The sequence below is a fragment of the Limanda limanda genome, chromosome 2 (assembly GCF_963576545.1).
Source record: "Limanda limanda chromosome 2, fLimLim1.1, whole genome shotgun sequence".
NCBI classification, from domain to species: domain Eukaryota; kingdom Metazoa; phylum Chordata; class Actinopteri; order Pleuronectiformes; family Pleuronectidae; genus Limanda; species Limanda limanda.
The window spans coordinates 29,314,919-29,332,168 of NC_083637.1; the positions used below are offsets into that span (position 1 = coordinate 29,314,919).

Genomic DNA, 17,250 nt, shown 5'->3' on the forward strand with positions numbered 1-17,250 from the left:
GCAGCAGAGGGTTGATATTTATAACAGCAAACAAAAAGCTACAATTTCACCTTCATTTTTACTCTAGCTTTCAATAAAATTGTATTTATCCATTTATTTACATTTTAGCCTGTTTTATGGTTTGTTATATATTTTCATATATATACGTTTTTTGTGCCCATGTATAAATATACACACAGAGTTTGTCCAGGAAGGAACAGTTCTACAACCTGTAAAACACCACAATGTTAGAGGCCAAGTTCAGCAAACATTTTATTGACGGAGAAGAGCAATCACAAATGATGACAGACTATACAACCCCACCAGCATGCCAGCGTTTTCATAGAAACTGTACAATGTGAAGGAATGTATGGAGCAGGAATACACCGTTATCATTATCAGAAGAAACAAAACAAAACTTTTACATCCATATGTTCTGGTACAGTACAAGTCGCTTTCAGTTCAGTGTGACAGGTCAGTTGTGTTTCTCTAGTAGTCTCAAGTTTTGCTATGTGGGTTATAGTGTCTTTCTGAGAGGGTCACTGGGTAAAAACACTGAAGGCCTGGTCAGTTTTTTGTAAATCCTCCTCTCTGCCAGACGGGTGAGGCCAGACACCGCCGAGGTCTCCGGCAGCAGCAGACGGTGCCTGGCTCAGCCGCCTTCTGGGCTTCCTCCGGTACTACTCCACACTTACTTTCCTGACTGCGGGCTACGAGTTATGAAGCTATCTGTGGGGGAGTGCTGAAGGGGAATGATGTACATTAAGGCAAAGGGGAAACAAACAAAAACAATAAAGACTAAAATAGTAATGCTTGTCGCCGTTTTACTCCACATGATCAAAGTCAATGCTAAGGCCTCATGGCTAAATGGAATGAGAGTGCCAATACTGATATTCACAGGGTTTTTTTTTTTTCTCCAATTTTTCACATTCAGTCCCCTCCGATTAGGAGGTTGGTTTATTTGGGGGGTGGGTGCCTTCAGCTGTATGTGAGTGACCTGTAGAAACAGCCTCTACTACAACAGGGCTAACAGAGAAGATGGTAGCGAGGGTAAGCCCTTGATGTTACAGATGACTGCTCGTGCACACAGGGCATGCTAAAGACAAGAAGTTTGAACATTAGTCGATACATAAGGCAGCTTATTCCTATACCCTTGTACTTTTTACTCCCCTGTTCACTTTGGTCCCGCTCACCGCTTAAAAAGAGCGAGTGGGTTAATACATTTAGGGCAGGGAGGGGGATGCTGAAGAGCAGCTCTGAATGAATTATTTTAACAAGGCAGGTTCTGGTAATTCTATCAAAAGACAGCGAGCAAAGTAGGCAGGCAAAGCCGTGGGAGGGAAGGGGGGGTAGTGCGGTGGATGTGGTGGGGCCCGCTATGAAAACAACAGCTGATAAACAGTGATGTGAATACAGTCACGTCACACAACGATTGATACAATTATATAAAAAAGGCAAACAAAAGTTGATTGTACAGTTGCTTTTCCACATGTACTTGATACTGAGAGAGGAAGACACCATTCTGGAAAGGTGGAGGGGGGTAATCTCTTCAAGCAGCAAAAACGACTGGGAGGAAAGGAGTGGGGGGGGGGGGGGTAAGGTGCTACATGGCTCAGCTCAGTGTGGGGGGTGAGTGGGGATGGCAGGGTGGTGTACGATGGTAAACCGTGTGCAACCAATGAAATGTTGAGCAGGTGGGGATATGCTGGACGGAGTGGCAGGTGGGGAGGAATATGGGGGGGGGGGGGGGGGATTGGGGTAGGGGGGATTCTGCTACTTCTGCTGCTGCTACCAATGCTGACGGAGATGGGCTGGATACCGGGGGGTGTGAAGACCGCGAGGCAGGAACTAAGGCATGAGATGAATGAAATGCACAACCAAGTCAAAACAAAGAAGGCAGAAATGGTGGACGCAGGGCAGGGATGAGGGCGGCGGCTGAGGGACACACAGGGGCGGAGGGAGTTTAGACTCCCTCGACCCCCCCCCCCAGACACGAAGGCCTCTTTTAATCTTTCCAGTCTTTCTTGATGTTGAGGTTCCACTCCCAGGACAGGTGGTCGTGCTTGTCGTCGTCGGTGAACTTGGATTTGATGACGTAGTTGCCGCGAGCCAACAAGCCTGTGGGAGCCTCCTCCACCGTGGTCAGGAAGTCGTAGTCATTGGGACGAGGCCCGTAGCTGCCGACCATGTAGTCGGATTTATCAACTGTTAACAAACGGAAAACAATGTTAACAAACTTTGTCTACATTAAGAATGAGCAATAAGTTTGTAGGCAGATTTTAAATTCCCCGAGTGATGATTAACAAAGTCACAACCAAGGAAATCATTGATAATCACGAGGAGTTGTTCCTGAGAGGTAACCGTCTAACACTGGCATAGAATGAGGACGGTTGAATAAAGGAATAGTATTGACACGTCTGACTTATTATCAGATATTTGAATAAACCTTGAATAAACAGACCCGTGCTCTGTAGCAGCAGCGGCTGGTCCTCACCGGTAACATTTCTGCACGATGGTTTGCGACAAAGATTTTGGTTCCATTTGCAGTGCAACATTTCCTTGGTCGCACCATCGATCTAACATTTAGCTGCTCTGTCTAAAGTTGATTTCATACATTTTCCGAGGAGGAGGTGCATGAGTGAACGCTCCAGATTATCTATGGACTGTCTCCGACTGACCTCCTAGTACATGTGAGAACACAACAGTGGAGCCCCTGCTGGATTCACCTCGAGCTTCCAACAGATGACAGACGCAAAAATGAACAAAAACTAGCCAAGAAAACAAGTATCTCTCGGTGATAAAGCGGTGACACACAGATAGATAACACCACACCGAGCCCCTGGGCCTGCCACGCCCCCACTCACTCACACACAGACAAACACACAGTGAAGCAGTGACTGAAGTTTACTTTGTGTTTGTTTTATTCGCTCCTGAGTTTATGGCGCGTGCATTGAAACACTTTGAAAAGTCAGGACATCAGTGGTGAGGACATCAGTGTTGACAACTGATACTGCACTAGTCCTACCAATACAGGGTGGGGCCTCTGTTTGCTCTCAGATCAGTGTCAGGTCTTCAGGGCTGTTCTCCTCTGACCTTTCTCATTAGCAGAACAACTGCTCACTGGATGTTTTGTGAACATCCCAGGAGATGAGCACTTCAAGAAACCCAGACCAGCTCATTCTGATGGTTGAACATTAGCTTCTGACCTGTATCTGCTGGAATGGATGCAAGCACTGCTGCCACATGATTGGCTGATAAGTTAATGGCATGAATAAAATTGTGTACATATGTTCCTGTTAATGTGCTCAGTGTATGTAATATAATATTAACTGAGCCTTGTTCAGTCTTAAATCTCACATCCACATTTGCTTCTTATATTCAATGTGTTTTTATTGTTATTTCCATACTTAAATTTATAGTTGATATTTTGTGATAATTGATGAACTTAAAAAAAATCAGAGAAACAGTAGGTTCCTTAGTTATAGAAAATACTATTAGCAATCTGATAAAGGCGAACAGGAAGCGGATGCTGGGGACTGCGTCATCATAGCCACAGATTTTTCTATCAAAATGGGGCCAGCAGCATTTTTTTTAAGAATATTTTTATATATCCAGGCAGAGATTGCATTATTACATCATTATGGAACCCAAAAAAGGTTTAACGCAGCACATGTAAAGTAAAATATACATATACATATATATATATATAGAGACAAACAACTGGATTTTAGGAAGACTAATGACAAATCTTCTCCAGGTGATCATCTGATACTCAGTATTTAACTGGGCAGATAAATTCAAGCGGAGCAAACACAATATGTTTAGGGAAATAAGAAGGGTGAAAAGGTGTTTACTCACTCTTCATTCCTTTCCTGTATGTTTGCTGCACATACTTCAGGCCCGAAACAATCTCCCTGTTCACCTGCAGAGACACAACCACACATTGTTAAAGACATATGGCAGAATGACAGATTTTGTTACTAACCAACCTAAGTTGAGTACTGAGACTCCAGAAGTGTTTTGTGGACTCAAAAACATCACCCACCCCTCCATCAGCATATTGGTGAGTAGACAATGAGTTAATTTTTCAGTGAACTATCCCTTTAAGCTCTGCATACATACATTTCTGTGACACTTTTTTCAGAGATTTTTCTCAGAGCCCACAGCAGACTAGCAAAAGTTTACTGTTCTTCATATGTTCTTGCTATTCAGAAATTTGTGTTGAGCACCACATTCAATTTGCTGCCTTTTCTATGTGTAGCATACTGTGAAGGCCTTGGCAGTAACACAAAGGGCTTGTTACAAAATGTAAACAAGCAATTTGCTAATGAGTGGATGGACTGTTCAATGACCAAAATACAAACATCATTATTAGTGTCACATTAAATTAAACCTTACTGGTGTAGCAGGCAAGTCATATTTTCAACATGGCAGCAAATAGGAGGGACATATATACATGGAATGCTATGGAATGTCATTGTGTGCATATCATTGTGGCTGCAGCAGCTCTCACCTTAAAGCTGATCATTATTTTGTATTCAACTCCCTCCTTTAGGACAAAGGCCTGCTTCTTAAAGGGTTCCAGGTCTCCTGTTAGAAACCACAGAGGAAAATAATTATATTCATTATTATTTGCATAGCACCAAATCATAATATAGATTATCTCAAGGCAATTTACTTAGAAGGTCGAGACCTTAAAAATGATTAACAAAACCAACAGTTCCCACAATGAGCAGCACTTTGGCGAATGTGGAGAGAAAAAAACTCTGTAATTAACTGGAAGAAACCTCCAGCAGAACCAGACTCAATGTGGGCGCCCATCTGCCTCCACCTTATCCTAAATGTGTGAGTGCACCTTTAACTAGAATAGTACTCAGTAGATCGACCACCTTATTGCCAACAGCCCCCTTAAATTCAATCAAGCTGCACCAAACTTCACACACTCAGATATCAGCTCTCTAAATATATTTTTGCCTGTGCATATTCAGAGGGATTTTTATCAAGTCCTGATTCTGACACTGCAACACGCAGCAAATTTTTGAAGAACAGTTTACAACCGCTTTGTAAAACCCAAACAAGACCTAACTCTACATCAGACAGGTCTGTCACAGAAGCTACACTGATTCGTTTACTGGAACTGACCTTACTCACTGAGTAAGTGCCAGTCTGTATGACTCATACCCAGCAGGCGTGTGAGGGTCACTGCTACTTCAAACATAAAAGGTGCATGTCATCTCAATTCATCAATAAGATAAAAATCCTTCTGAAGCCATTTGCATCATCTGCAGGAACCTTGATATAGTTTTAGCTTCATGCTTCTGTGGATATGAACTGGATGAACTGAAGCCTCACAAATGTCACACCTTACTTAGAGAATTCATTCAGGTTACAAACAACCACCTCTCACTCACATCCATATTTTAACTTCAGTAACATTTATTAATGTTACTGATGTTTATATATCAGTTCTGTAAGTAAATTAGTTTTTTATTTTTGCATGAAAGTTAGAACATAAAGTTAGGGGGGGGGTACTGAGGCTGCGAATAAAGAGCAGATAATTTCTACTGTGAGGACAAAGTGCTCATGATCTACCCACTTGCGCTGATCTCATGTTCAAGTTCAATCACAAAAACACTACAGTATCTTATTAACTTTATAGTTTTTGTATTAGAAATAATGTCATAGTTGAATAATCAGCATCACTCTAGGATATTTGGGAGTAAATTAATGGCAGGGACTTGTATTTACTGGCATTATATTTAGCTGAGAAAGTAGGAGACTGAGGAGTGATGCAGGAGAAACGGGACACAGGACAGAATGTTCTGGAGGAAAGCAGATCTAGGCCAGCTGGGGCATGAGCAGCTCTCACAGCTCAAGTCTTAACTGCCAGATTGTCGCTCGAGAATTTCCACAGTCATTCAAACCTTTGTAGACTGAGCTCTAAGCAGTGCTGTGGAAACCAAAAAAAGCAGACACAGGGCTGAGTTAAGAGTGATGCTATTTTTGAAAGGAACAAATATAGTTTGTGACATTGTTAAGCACTGTCACAAAATATAGTCAGGTAATAGAGTAATCTCTCTATTACCTGAGAGATTTCTGTGTTGAAATGTTTGGAGCACGAGCTGTTGATCTTAAGCTGTTCAACCTGGTCCCAAGCCTCAGTTCGGTTATTCATTTTTGGTTTGTTAATGAAAACATTTATTTATATGCACAAGATCCAGTGTCTAACTAAATTATTAGAGGGCAATAACATGTCTACTGTAGCAGGGCTGTGGTGTGACCTAAGACCAGTGTTTGCAAATGCGACAAAAAACTGCCACGGTATATAACAAATTCACCACTGAAGCACCGTATGATTCACTTTTGTGTGTGTAGGTGAATCACAGCCACTTTGTGTGTCGACAGTGATATGAGGGTTTGTGTACTTGCTTGTATGTGAGGTGAATTGATGAGGCCTTGCTATTCCACTTGGTAGTTGTAGTCTGTCGTGCGAGTAAAAACCATGTCCTGGTCTGCATGGAGTCTACCCAGACAGACAGACCTTTGTTCTCTCATGGGTGATTCAGACACTTTTTTAATCCAATATAAATATATATATATTTTTGTATGAATAAAAGAGAGTTGAGCTGCTAATTTTAATATATTGAAGTTTATATACAGTTGTAATGTCCCTGCAATAAAGACAATGTTAATCTGGAAGCGCTTGTTAAACTTTAGTATCTGTTGCCTAGATAGAACGCAGCGAGTCATTTGCTTTTCACGTACCTGTTTAATGCGCTACACCTGCGATTGTTTTCAGAGTTGGTAAAAGATGTTTACCCATGCTACAAAACTATCCACCTCTATAGCACCAGTGTCACGTGTGAAAAAAAGTTGACATACAGCCCTTTGTATACAGAAGGCAGGACCGGGACTCACCTTGCAGGTCCAGGACCAGGGGGTTTGGAGCACTTTCACACATCAGAGACATCCTGGTCACTTGGACATTGGAGACACTGGGGTCTGTGACAGGAAACAGATGGTTCAATATAGAAAACTAATTTGCTCTCAGACATGAGCATCTTGGACTGTGTTTTATTACCCTGTAGGTTTGTGTAGGATGCTAATTAACTCAAGCTTACTTGACCTACTTCATCCTGAAACCATTACTTCCACGTGACAACACTTGAGTGGAAGCATGCAGAGACTTTAGAGCAGACTCCAAACATTTACAAGAGAGTCTGCAGCCGTCCAAGTGCACAGGCTCCAGGGAACTGGAAGCAGAACATCTCTGCAGTAGTTGGGACAGACTCTGCATTAATTAAACTTCAGGTTATTCTCAGTAACACTTAAGTTACCTTCCATCTTCACTGAGCCCGCATACTGATCCTCAGAGACTTAGCATACCAGCAAATTCTGCACCCACAGTATAATGAATGTATGACGCGAGTGTTAAGCAATACGAGGTGAAATTTAAACATAGTCCCTACACTGTTGCTAATAAAGATTAACTCTGTTAGAAATAGGAAAACGTTGTTGCCTGGTTACTGTGCTCTTTTCATGCCAGAGTCTGTATTATTCACATATGGTGATTGCAGGTATCTGTTTTGTAAGGGGTGGCAGCATTTTGCTATTCATAAAAGAATACCTGAGTATTTGTCCCCAGTAAGTGCTGTGAAGGTGATGGCTGCATGTCACCGTTGTCATCGATTTCGGCTCATCACCTTAAAAGCTCTGAATGTGGAGTACCAACATTCAGGGCTGTGAGTCAGCCACACCCAGGAGGCGACAGGCACCAGGATTTGACAAGGAAGATGAATGCATGGAATAAATAAAGATGACAGCTTTGGTTCTTCTGACTTACGTCCCCTAACTGTCCAGTGCTAGGACTGCAATGCAGAAGGGGGAGTACTTATAAATTAACTATCATCAGTCTGATATAAGAACACTATCAGATAAGAGCTGTATTAATCCGTAAAGTATCAATAAATATATAACCAATTATAATGACATTGTGAGTTTGGAAAGCCAATAGTGAGCTTAACTAACACAAACCCATTTTCTGCCTAAAGCTTATTTAAAAGTTGACTTTTCCTGAGACTAGCTGAACCAAAACGGTATGCATAATCGTATCTGACAGTGTTTATGTGATGCTTAGTATTAGCATAACTTAATATAAACACAATTACAATAAAATTTCCCGTTAATTATTCTGTTACAGATGATACCACAAAAGATAAGGCTAATCAGAAGCATCCATATCAACTCATAAGCAGAACAGAGAATGTATTAAGGTCACTTTTTTAACAACAACCATAAATAAAAAGATTGAGAGTGCACTAGCGTTAGCATGCTAGGGATCCTTTTGTTTGCATGATAATCCCATATTTTCACTTACTTCATATCCCATCGAAAACTAGGGCTAGGGCCAAGGGGGAAAATGGAATTGGGCCTTAGCAGTTATGCACCTACTCTACCAACCAACTTTTGATTTAACAATCACTAATTTCCAGATTCTAACTTTGTCCTGTCCAACGCCCCTGCTCTTTCTCTATCATACACACGCAAGCACACACACACACACACACACACACAGACACACAGACACACAGAGAGCATTACCAGCCACAGAGACCGCAGCACCGAGCAGGGCTTCCTTATATTTGCGTAGGCTTTCATCATCCTTATCCAGCTCGTGGAGTTCTTGCACCGTCTTCTGGGCTGGTGGCTTGTAGTCCACCGGCTCTGGCTCCTCATTCTCGGCGGCGATGGCTGCTAGCTGCTCTGGAGTCACCTCATCCTCAGCCATGTCTGGACAAAGATTATGTTGAAGGGGAAGGGACAGACATGGGACATTAAAAGGATATAGCAAAATATAGCAGGTAAGGGTTGAGAGGAAAAAAGAGGAATGGGAAAATTGGAAAAACTGTATGAGATGGAGAACATGGCGTTAATTTTTCTCTAATTCCCTGATAGACACTTGCCTCTTTGAGGAAAGGTTGTAAATCACTGGACAAACAGACGAGCACAGCAACGATGTCAGTGAGGTATGCTGATGGAAAGCGTCCAGCTTACTGGATGTGCTGCTGCTCTGTGAGGCTCTGCTGGTAACACAGCAGCATTAGAATCAGCATCAGTGTTTCTCTTTATGCTGCTGTTGACGACCGATCTCTGCTATGTGATATCATCTGTACAGATTTCTCTGAAATTACATCACCGCCTGGAGAGTCGGGAATGAGGTGTCATGAATCACATGATGCAAAGCGTCTCCCCCCAGGGGTGGTCCTTCATTGGCCTAGACATTTTTTAGGTCACATAAGAAGGACTCTTTTCTTAGATATGGTATTGTTATATCTCCTTACATTCTAAGTATTGCATGCTACTTATTATTACTTTACTGACGATTATTTTTATACACGTTGCAAATGTCCCATATGCGGGACTAATAAAGTATTATCTTATCTTATGATTCGTCACATAGTTACATTCTCGTTCAACTTTACATTTATATTTAAAATTGTAAAAATCCCCAACATATGTGACTCTGAGGTTTCCATCTCTATCTCCAGTTAAAAGTTTATTTGTATAGTTTTTCTTCACTATTGCCCTGTTAAGCCCTGTGAGGCAAATTGTACTTCGTGAATATGGGCTATAAAAATGCATTGGTTTGAGTCAAATGATTGATTTTAAACAAATCTGATATTATTACAAATTCTAATCTTATAAGGTACGATTCTATGGTTAAACACTCTTAAAAAAACAAGAGGATTTCTTCCTTTTCTCTACTTTTTATAATTGTAAACTTGATATCTTTTTGGTTTTGGGCTGTTGCTGGTCAGACAAAATGTATACCTGACTGATCAAGAAAAATCATTAGTTGCAGTCAGGGGACAGTAACTGTGAGCCAAGTCTTATTTGACATCAGTTTAAATTACAAAACAACAGCAGGAACCACAGACATGCTTTCTCTGGCCACTCTTAGACAAGTAAATTGTAGTGAAGCGACAGAAAATATTTGTTTTGGAGCATCTCTGCTTCTAATTTTGGAAGCAAGAGTAGAGATAAAAGGGATGGTGCAGGACAGAGAGGAGATGACATGTAGCAGAGGACCTGGGCCAGGTTTAACCCAGAGCCACTGCAGTGTATGAGGCCTCACCTCTGATAAATGGTATGTGTTAAACCAAGAGAGCTGACAGTGCACCCCACAGTGCCAAAGTTTAAAAGCACGCTCTGCTGCACAACTAACTGTATACCTCAAATAAATGTCAATTACTGATGGACACTGAAAAGCTGGACAGAGGAGACAGATATTGCTATGATAGATTTATTATCTAGAGTTGCCATCAATAATGTACATAACATCTGTAAACTAAGGCTGGGGACCAGATACAGACGGCCCCATCTGGTGCAAAGTGAGAGTCAATGAGCCAAACCTGCTGTGGGTCTCGCCTCCGACCTGCCCAGACCTGCAGCTGTCAGAGGAAATATCTGAACACAGTAAAGGAGTGATCTCTAACGACTGAGTGCTTTTAGTCTATAGCTAATATGTGCCTGAGCAGGTGCCAAAAACCTGCACAAAGGATTCAGTTGTTTCTATATTCAAAGTTTAGCTCAGGTTAAATAGCAATAGTTGTCTATGATGAAATCTCACTTTGAATGGTAAATGGTTTTGTATTTATATAGCGCTTTTCTAGTCTTGATGACCACTCAAAGCTCTTTACAGTACAGTTTTACATTTACCCATTCACACACACATTCATACAGTGCATCTACTTGCAGCACTTTGTTATTCTATGGGGGGCTATTCTGGGTTCAGCATCTTGCCCAAGGACACTTCGGCATGCAGATGGGTTAGACTGGGGATCGAACTGCCGACCTTCAGGTTGTAGGACGACCACTCTACCCCTCAGCCACATTCTTTGAAGAATAAAGAATGTGGCTTCAAATATCATTGATCCAGTGAAGATGGGTCATATGACACAGCGAGTCAGTGAAGAGTCCAGGCTCTTTATTGAACATCTGCTGGGTCTCACACAATGAACTCCAGTCCGCACAACTAAATGATATATATATACACAAGAGCCAAAATTTAGATCAAGGCCATTTAGAATGATAGAACCCGTGTGTGGGGATGGGGATGTGTACAATCATGTGTAGACAGTAGCAGATCATGCGTCTGAGTGATTTACTATGGTTTCCTTAAATGTACCACTCATTCAGACTCTTTGTTCAGTTTCCAGTCTGACTGCTCATCTGCTTTGTTTGCAAAGTGCAAGGTTCACAGGGACGTGACTTAAGATAGATCCGACCAGAAGATACAAGGCACCGTTCAGTTCTGCAACACAAAACATCATCGTTAAGATCTTTCGGGATTGCACTGGACTAGGCCCACCCCACCCAGCTGGGGCGCAAGGAATCACACTGCTCCCTGAACAAAAGAGAAAGTTCTAATCCACAGACTGGAGGCTGGAGACGGGTTCTCCTGTCAGCCGGAGCCTCTCCTGAGTGGATCTAACAAAGTGCAGGTCAGCAGGAATAGGTGCCAAGTCTTTTACAGAATTTACAGAGAAAATCTCCACTCTGAGAAATATGTATCTGCAGATATCTGGACACATCGATCATAACAAATCTCAGCTGAGACAAACGAACCCACGTTTTCTTTAAAAAACACACGCTGTTCTGACAGGATCGTGGCCTCTTCTGGATTCTGTTAGGTCCAGTATTGCGGTCAGAGCCAACCGCAGCTGCCAGGGCAATGAAGTAGCTGCTCCCCATCATGTCTTGGGGGGGGGGAGACCGGCATCTCTTCAGACACACCGCTGCTCCTGACAGCTCGCCGGGTCAGAGGCAGCTCTCTGCAGTAGTGAGCCTGTCAGGGTGAGCGGGTTCAGACCCCGGGACTGGACTCCTCCTGCCGCAGCCCCCGGCCCCGGGCGGTACGCAGCCCAGCCGAGGGGCGAGGGGCTGCTTCTATGGGAACAATCCAGACAAGCTAACAGGAGCCGGCGGCTAGCGTTAGCTCCACAAGTCCTGCCCAGCTGACGGGGACAGGGAGGCACTGGGTGAGGGGGGGGCGTGCTGCGGCCCCAGCCCCCCCCCCCCCCCAGCAGCGCGGTTTCCTCTCACCGCTGCCCGGAGGACCCTTACCTTCGTGCTGGTGGTCTCAGGCCCTCTGCAGTCAGTGCGCGGTGGTCTCTCGCTCCGGGGACAGTCTGGAGAACAAGGGGCCGGCGCCGCCCTGCACGCGCAACACGGCTCCCGGAGACAGGCACGCGCACGCAGGTGACGTAGCGAGCGGTGCCGCGCGCCGTCAAAGATCATGGTTCGATGTGTATTATGTGCATTGATGGTTCCCAGGCTCATTCAAACCAGTTCCCTCTCTGCATGGTGTGGGCACAGACTGTACACACACAGGTGTGAGAGATCAGACTACAGGGTGGGTAACACTGACCCCTCTTTTCTTCTCACCAAAATGTAACCTAAGCAGACTGCAAAGATATTTACAAGTAATGCCATTTTGCATTGGCCCCATGATTGAGGTGTCATCTTATAAACTGCACTTTTACAAAATGTAAGAGCAACAATATCATAAAAAAAAATACTGCATTCTTGCTCTGGCCAAGAGCGGTTATGGTTAGCACCCAGAGTGTCTGAAGGAGAGGTATCCCAGGTCGCTCCTTCCTGCAGCAGAAGGGCTGTACAACCAGCTCTGCTCCCAGTAGGACTACACACACACACACACTTTAACTCTGGTTTAATTATGTGCAATACAATGCTTATTTAGCAATCCATTCTCTGTATACATTGCAACACTGCAGATTTGTTTGTACAATGTATATATTCCTTAAACGTAAGTATTGCATGCTGCTTATTTGACTCTTGCTTCTGTAATATTGTAAGATTCCCCATTGTAGGACTAATAGAGGATTAGTATATTACATTTTTCCTCTCACTATTTATTTTAACCATTGTATTACTCACTGGACACCTTTCAGCAAAATAGTTCAATTTCAAATAATCGCAAAAGAGTATAGGTGTAATTCTGCTTCCATTTGGTTCAGTTGATGGAAAAGAAATGGAGCTATATAGTAGTTCTGTCACTGTACACAGTTTCTTGTCATGAGCAGGTGATTCAGAACTACTTCTTCAAAATACACTGCAGATGCTCAGGTGACTTAGCGAGTGATGAAAAAGGCCAACAAGGCTGGGACTAGCTGGTTATTATGCTTACTTCATTAGAGGTAAATAAGAGGCTGGTAAGGAAACATCTATAAATATCAAAATTGGCTAAACTTACATGTAACCCCAAAACATGGCATGCTCTGTTAAAAAACACTGAAAGACATTTCAATAATGTATTTATATACAAAACCCTTTGAAATACATTTAACATGATGAGTATACAGTACCAGGTGACTGAGCTGATGTTCATTAGCAATTTAACAGTACATTAAACAGCAAATCAAACCACTGAATCTGTTTTATATGATAAGTTTAAAAAAATACGTCTTGTTGCAGGTTTAAGGTAATTGTCCAAATGTTAAGAAAAGGGCACATGAGCTGATGGCCTAAGAGAAAATAATCAAAAAAACCTGCTCCCGGACAAATTGCTACAAAAAAGTCAAAATAATCCAACGTCCATACAATAAAACGGCTGCATAAAATGTCCAATCCACCATATCACATTAACCTGATTGTTTATAATGTCCAAAGTGTTGTTTTAAAAATTGAACGACAACAGCATCCTCCGTTCTTCTAACTGGTGTCCATCTGAAACTTAAACACAAGAAACACGGTAAGTTATCGATAGATGTTCACTGTAAAGTTAAAGTATATAAGAAAACATATTTCTACTAGAGCAGGCACCTTGGCATTGTATGCATCCAACTGGGCATCCAGCTCCTCTGCAGAAAGCTGGGGGGCTCTGTTTCCACCTCCTCTTCCACGTCCTCGGAAACCTCCTCCTCCACCTCCACCACCGCCTCCTCCTCCACTTTGCCTCTTTTCGCCTCTGTCCCTCCTTTCGAACTTAGGTTGACCAAGTCTGCTCCGGTCAAAACCGCTGTTTGAACTAAAAGGACACCAAAGAGATAAGCCATTTGCAGGGGAGCTGTTACTTTTGCAGTAAAATAAACCCCAATAATCTCCAACCTGTTATATTTTGGCCGTTAGTAAAGCACCTTAAGAGGTTTCCCCAGAATTCACAATCACCAGACTTCCCAAAATCCAACCTACAGCCAGACAACATGACTTACCTTTGTGTTGACGGTCTATGTTCCTCGACCTCTGATGTCACCTGCTGGATTTTCATGGGACGGCCTAATAATTAAAAAAGGAAAATGTTTAAATGTGTGAAACCACTTAACGTGCTTAAAGAAGCACCTCAAGCACAACAATACCGTAGTAGAATAAGACCTGATTCCTCACCATCAAGAGGGACACCATTGTAGTGCTTCATGGCTTTCTGGGCATCTGCCTTACTTTCAAAGTGAACATCTGCCGTTCCTTTACTGCGGCCAGACCGATCGTAGTGAACAGATGTTTTCTGTAATGGACCAAACTCTGCAAAAAGCTCCTGGGGATCAAAGCAGAACTGTCAGTCACGTTCACAACACAGAGACATGGCCAAGGTGGATTCACAGAGTATAGTGTATTACCTTGATATCTGAGTCGGAGACGCCAAATTCAAGATTGGAGACCAGCAGTTTGCCGTTACTCTCCACGCTTCTTTCAGGTACTGCGCTCGGTCCCCTGCGTCCACCGACATGATCCTCAAACATGTCATGCTGCCATTTGTCTGGTAACTCTCTGGGCTGTAAAGAGCAAGACAAGGAATCAATACAGACTTCAGAATACACAAAGAGGCGGACTGGTGCAGAGGTTACTCAAGAAATGTTTCTGGGCCACACATTCAGAAGCATGTGTGAACGATTCATAAATGCTTGATTACGAAAGAAACATTCAGTTCTTTAGTTTCTGTTTGTAGTTTTTTAGTTTCTGTTTGTAGTTCAAGGACTTTATGTACCGTTACTTTTGTTCTTATTTTTTTAATGCGTTATATTTATTTTCCTTTCTTAAATAGGGACAGAGTAAATATATTGCACTTGAAAAAGCACAATACTACTTTCTAACGGTTACGACAAAGAGTTTGTGATGATTATCTTAAAGTCTAGCAGTTTTAGGCCTAATAATCTAAAACCAGTGACTATACCCACGACAGTCGTGAACAGCTTAGGAATCAGGCCAGTTCACCATCCAGCGTTAGGAAGATGGATATTTGAGTTTCCTCGGAGACACAAAGAGAAATCTTCTTTCCAGTGAGGTAGCGGTGGCGTCCATAGAAAGAACGGGCCTAAGGAAGCGGCATGCTGAAGCCATTGAAGTTAACATCCAGCTCACAGTTGCCGCCACTTCACATGACTGGGGATACGACATTTTAGAAACTCTCAAACTAAAGTCAAACACGCTGGATGAGTTTGGCTCACTGATCCTCCTCAGCTGACTTCTTCTGCTCAAATAAAGAACCACGCACGGCAGCCATCTTGGTAAAGGAACATCCATCCCCTCGGTCGGGGACGATGTTTGAAAACTGTTTCTGCTCGGTGGAGCTCAGGAAAGTTTGAACATGGCGATAATGGAAAGGACCCGCGGCTGAAAAGCACCCAGAAACTCAGTGTGGAAATGTGACGCGATTTAGCGGCAGTCCAGATGTCGTCGTCGTCGTCCATTGTAAAATCACCACGACTGATACAAGAAGGAGCTACAGCACAACGTTATTTCAAGTTTAAGCTCCGTTTCAGCGGCTTCTCTTTCCTACCCGGGTGTACGGTGCGGGCCTGTTGTTTCTCTCCCGGTTGAAGTTATTCTGTCGACCCCGCGCTGGCCTCGACGATCCCCCGGCCCGACCCGAACCCGCACCGGGCCCCGATGATCCTCCGCCGCGGCCGCTTCCTCCTTTCCTGTTCATCTTGATAATGTCATCCAGAGACATGCTCATCTTGTCCGACATCGTGGTGCTGGAGCCGGGGTGTGATGCCGATGACGAACAAAGAGCTCTCAGCGTGGAGGAGCGGTTCAGAGGTTATTTACTTCTCAGGCGGCGCGGGTGTTGAAACTACCGGAAATGAATAAATAGGATACGGAAGTGACGTAGTCCCACCCCGCCATTTTCTTTGAATAAACTTTATTGAGCAACACATACAAAACAGTTCCTTTAGAGTGGCAGAGTTGATGGGACTTTAAAGTAGAAAACATGTCACACATAGTTATTATGAGATTTCCCATCTTAAACAAAAATACAGTTTACTGTTTAACTCTTTTATATGACACCGTCTATTAAACAACTACCACACTGATTCTGTTTCATATCCACTCACGATATGGTTCTGCTCAGTTTAACGTGGTTCATTTGGTTTCAGTTTTAAAAACACTGTCCCACAAGAGAAAATTATTTTTGAGGCAAGGTATCACATAAACATAAACATGATAAATCACAATGAGACAACCAAAGACATTACAAGTTCTGGTATTACACATGCGAAGTAGAATAGGCTGGAATTAAAAGTTCAGGTGATAGGAGGAACAACAACATCACAAACAGAATGAGGAGAAGGGGGAATGAAGACAGACAACAAGACACAATACATTTTAGAGTTAAGATTGTTTTTAACATGGAATGAAAGAAAAAACGTGGAAAAATTAGAAAGTGGTGATAATTTACATATAGTGGAGGAATTTTCAATGGACGTGGCAAAATGGCTCAACGATGCCCCCGAGACCCCCGGAACGGGTTCACATTGACCGATCTTCACCAAAAATCGGTACACATGTGTATCATGACCAGGCAAACAAAAAAGCCTATGGGTGCAATTTGAAAAACGCAACAGGAAGCCTGCTTTTTGGCCTTTAGTGGCCATTTTGGCCATATTCCACATTTTTACTTAGAGGTACTTGTCCCAGGGCTTGCATCAGATCAACTTCAAATTGAGATGAGTGTCATCACAACAAGAAGGAGATACAATCTAACTCAAAGATCGATTTTTCGTCACACGGTGTGACCGTGGCGTAGCATCAAAGTTGATTACAAGCCAATAAAACACGATGTTCTGTATCGCGGCCATACATGGACCATGAATCCTTTGATGCTGAGCCGTAAACAACAACTCCACTTCTGCAGTGTCAGTGGTCATAGTTTAAAGGAATCCTTAGTCATGCAAAGGTCACCTCTCTCTCTCTCTCTCTCTCTCTCTCTCTCTCTCTCTCTCTCTCTCTCTCTCTCTCTCTCTCTCTCTC

The 17,250-nt window shown here is 42.9% G+C and overlaps 2 protein-coding genes across 4 annotated transcripts; both read right to left on the reverse strand.

The window, feature by feature from the left end:
- Window positions 1–1,741: 1,741 nt before the first annotated feature.
- Window positions 1,742–12,208, reverse strand: LOC133022902 (rho GDP-dissociation inhibitor 1-like). Of its 2 annotated transcripts, XM_061089815.1 has the most exons (7): window positions 12,106–12,208; window positions 8,943–9,059; window positions 8,581–8,769; window positions 6,898–6,981; window positions 4,493–4,569; window positions 3,838–3,901; window positions 1,742–2,184 (listed from the first exon to the last, which is right to left on the reverse strand). In XM_061089815.1, the coding sequence occupies exons 3-7, from the start codon at window positions 8,765–8,767 to the stop codon at window positions 1,985–1,987; spliced, it is 612 nt and encodes a 203-aa protein (XP_060945798.1). In that variant the 5' UTR covers window positions 8,768–8,769; window positions 8,943–9,059; window positions 12,106–12,208; the 3' UTR covers window positions 1,742–1,984. The 2 variants fall into 2 exon arrangements, with proteins under 2 accessions (XP_060945798.1, XP_060945793.1); XM_061089810.1 differs by lacking the exon at window positions 8,943–9,059.
- A 1,091-nt stretch (window positions 12,209–13,299) lies between these two features.
- On the reverse strand, window positions 13,300–16,078 carry LOC133020975 (THO complex subunit 4-like). Of its 2 annotated transcripts, none has more exons than XM_061087756.1 (6): window positions 15,776–16,078; window positions 14,616–14,771; window positions 14,386–14,533; window positions 14,214–14,277; window positions 13,825–14,029; window positions 13,300–13,728 (listed from the first exon to the last, which is right to left on the reverse strand). In XM_061087756.1, exons 1-6 carry the CDS (start codon window positions 15,965–15,967, stop codon window positions 13,714–13,716), a joined length of 780 nt encoding a protein of 259 aa, XP_060943739.1. In that variant the 5' UTR covers window positions 15,968–16,078; the 3' UTR covers window positions 13,300–13,713. The 2 variants fall into 2 exon arrangements, with proteins under 2 accessions (XP_060943739.1, XP_060943732.1); XM_061087749.1 differs by having other exon boundaries at window positions 13,300–13,734.
- Window positions 16,079–17,250: the final 1,172 nt, after the last annotated feature.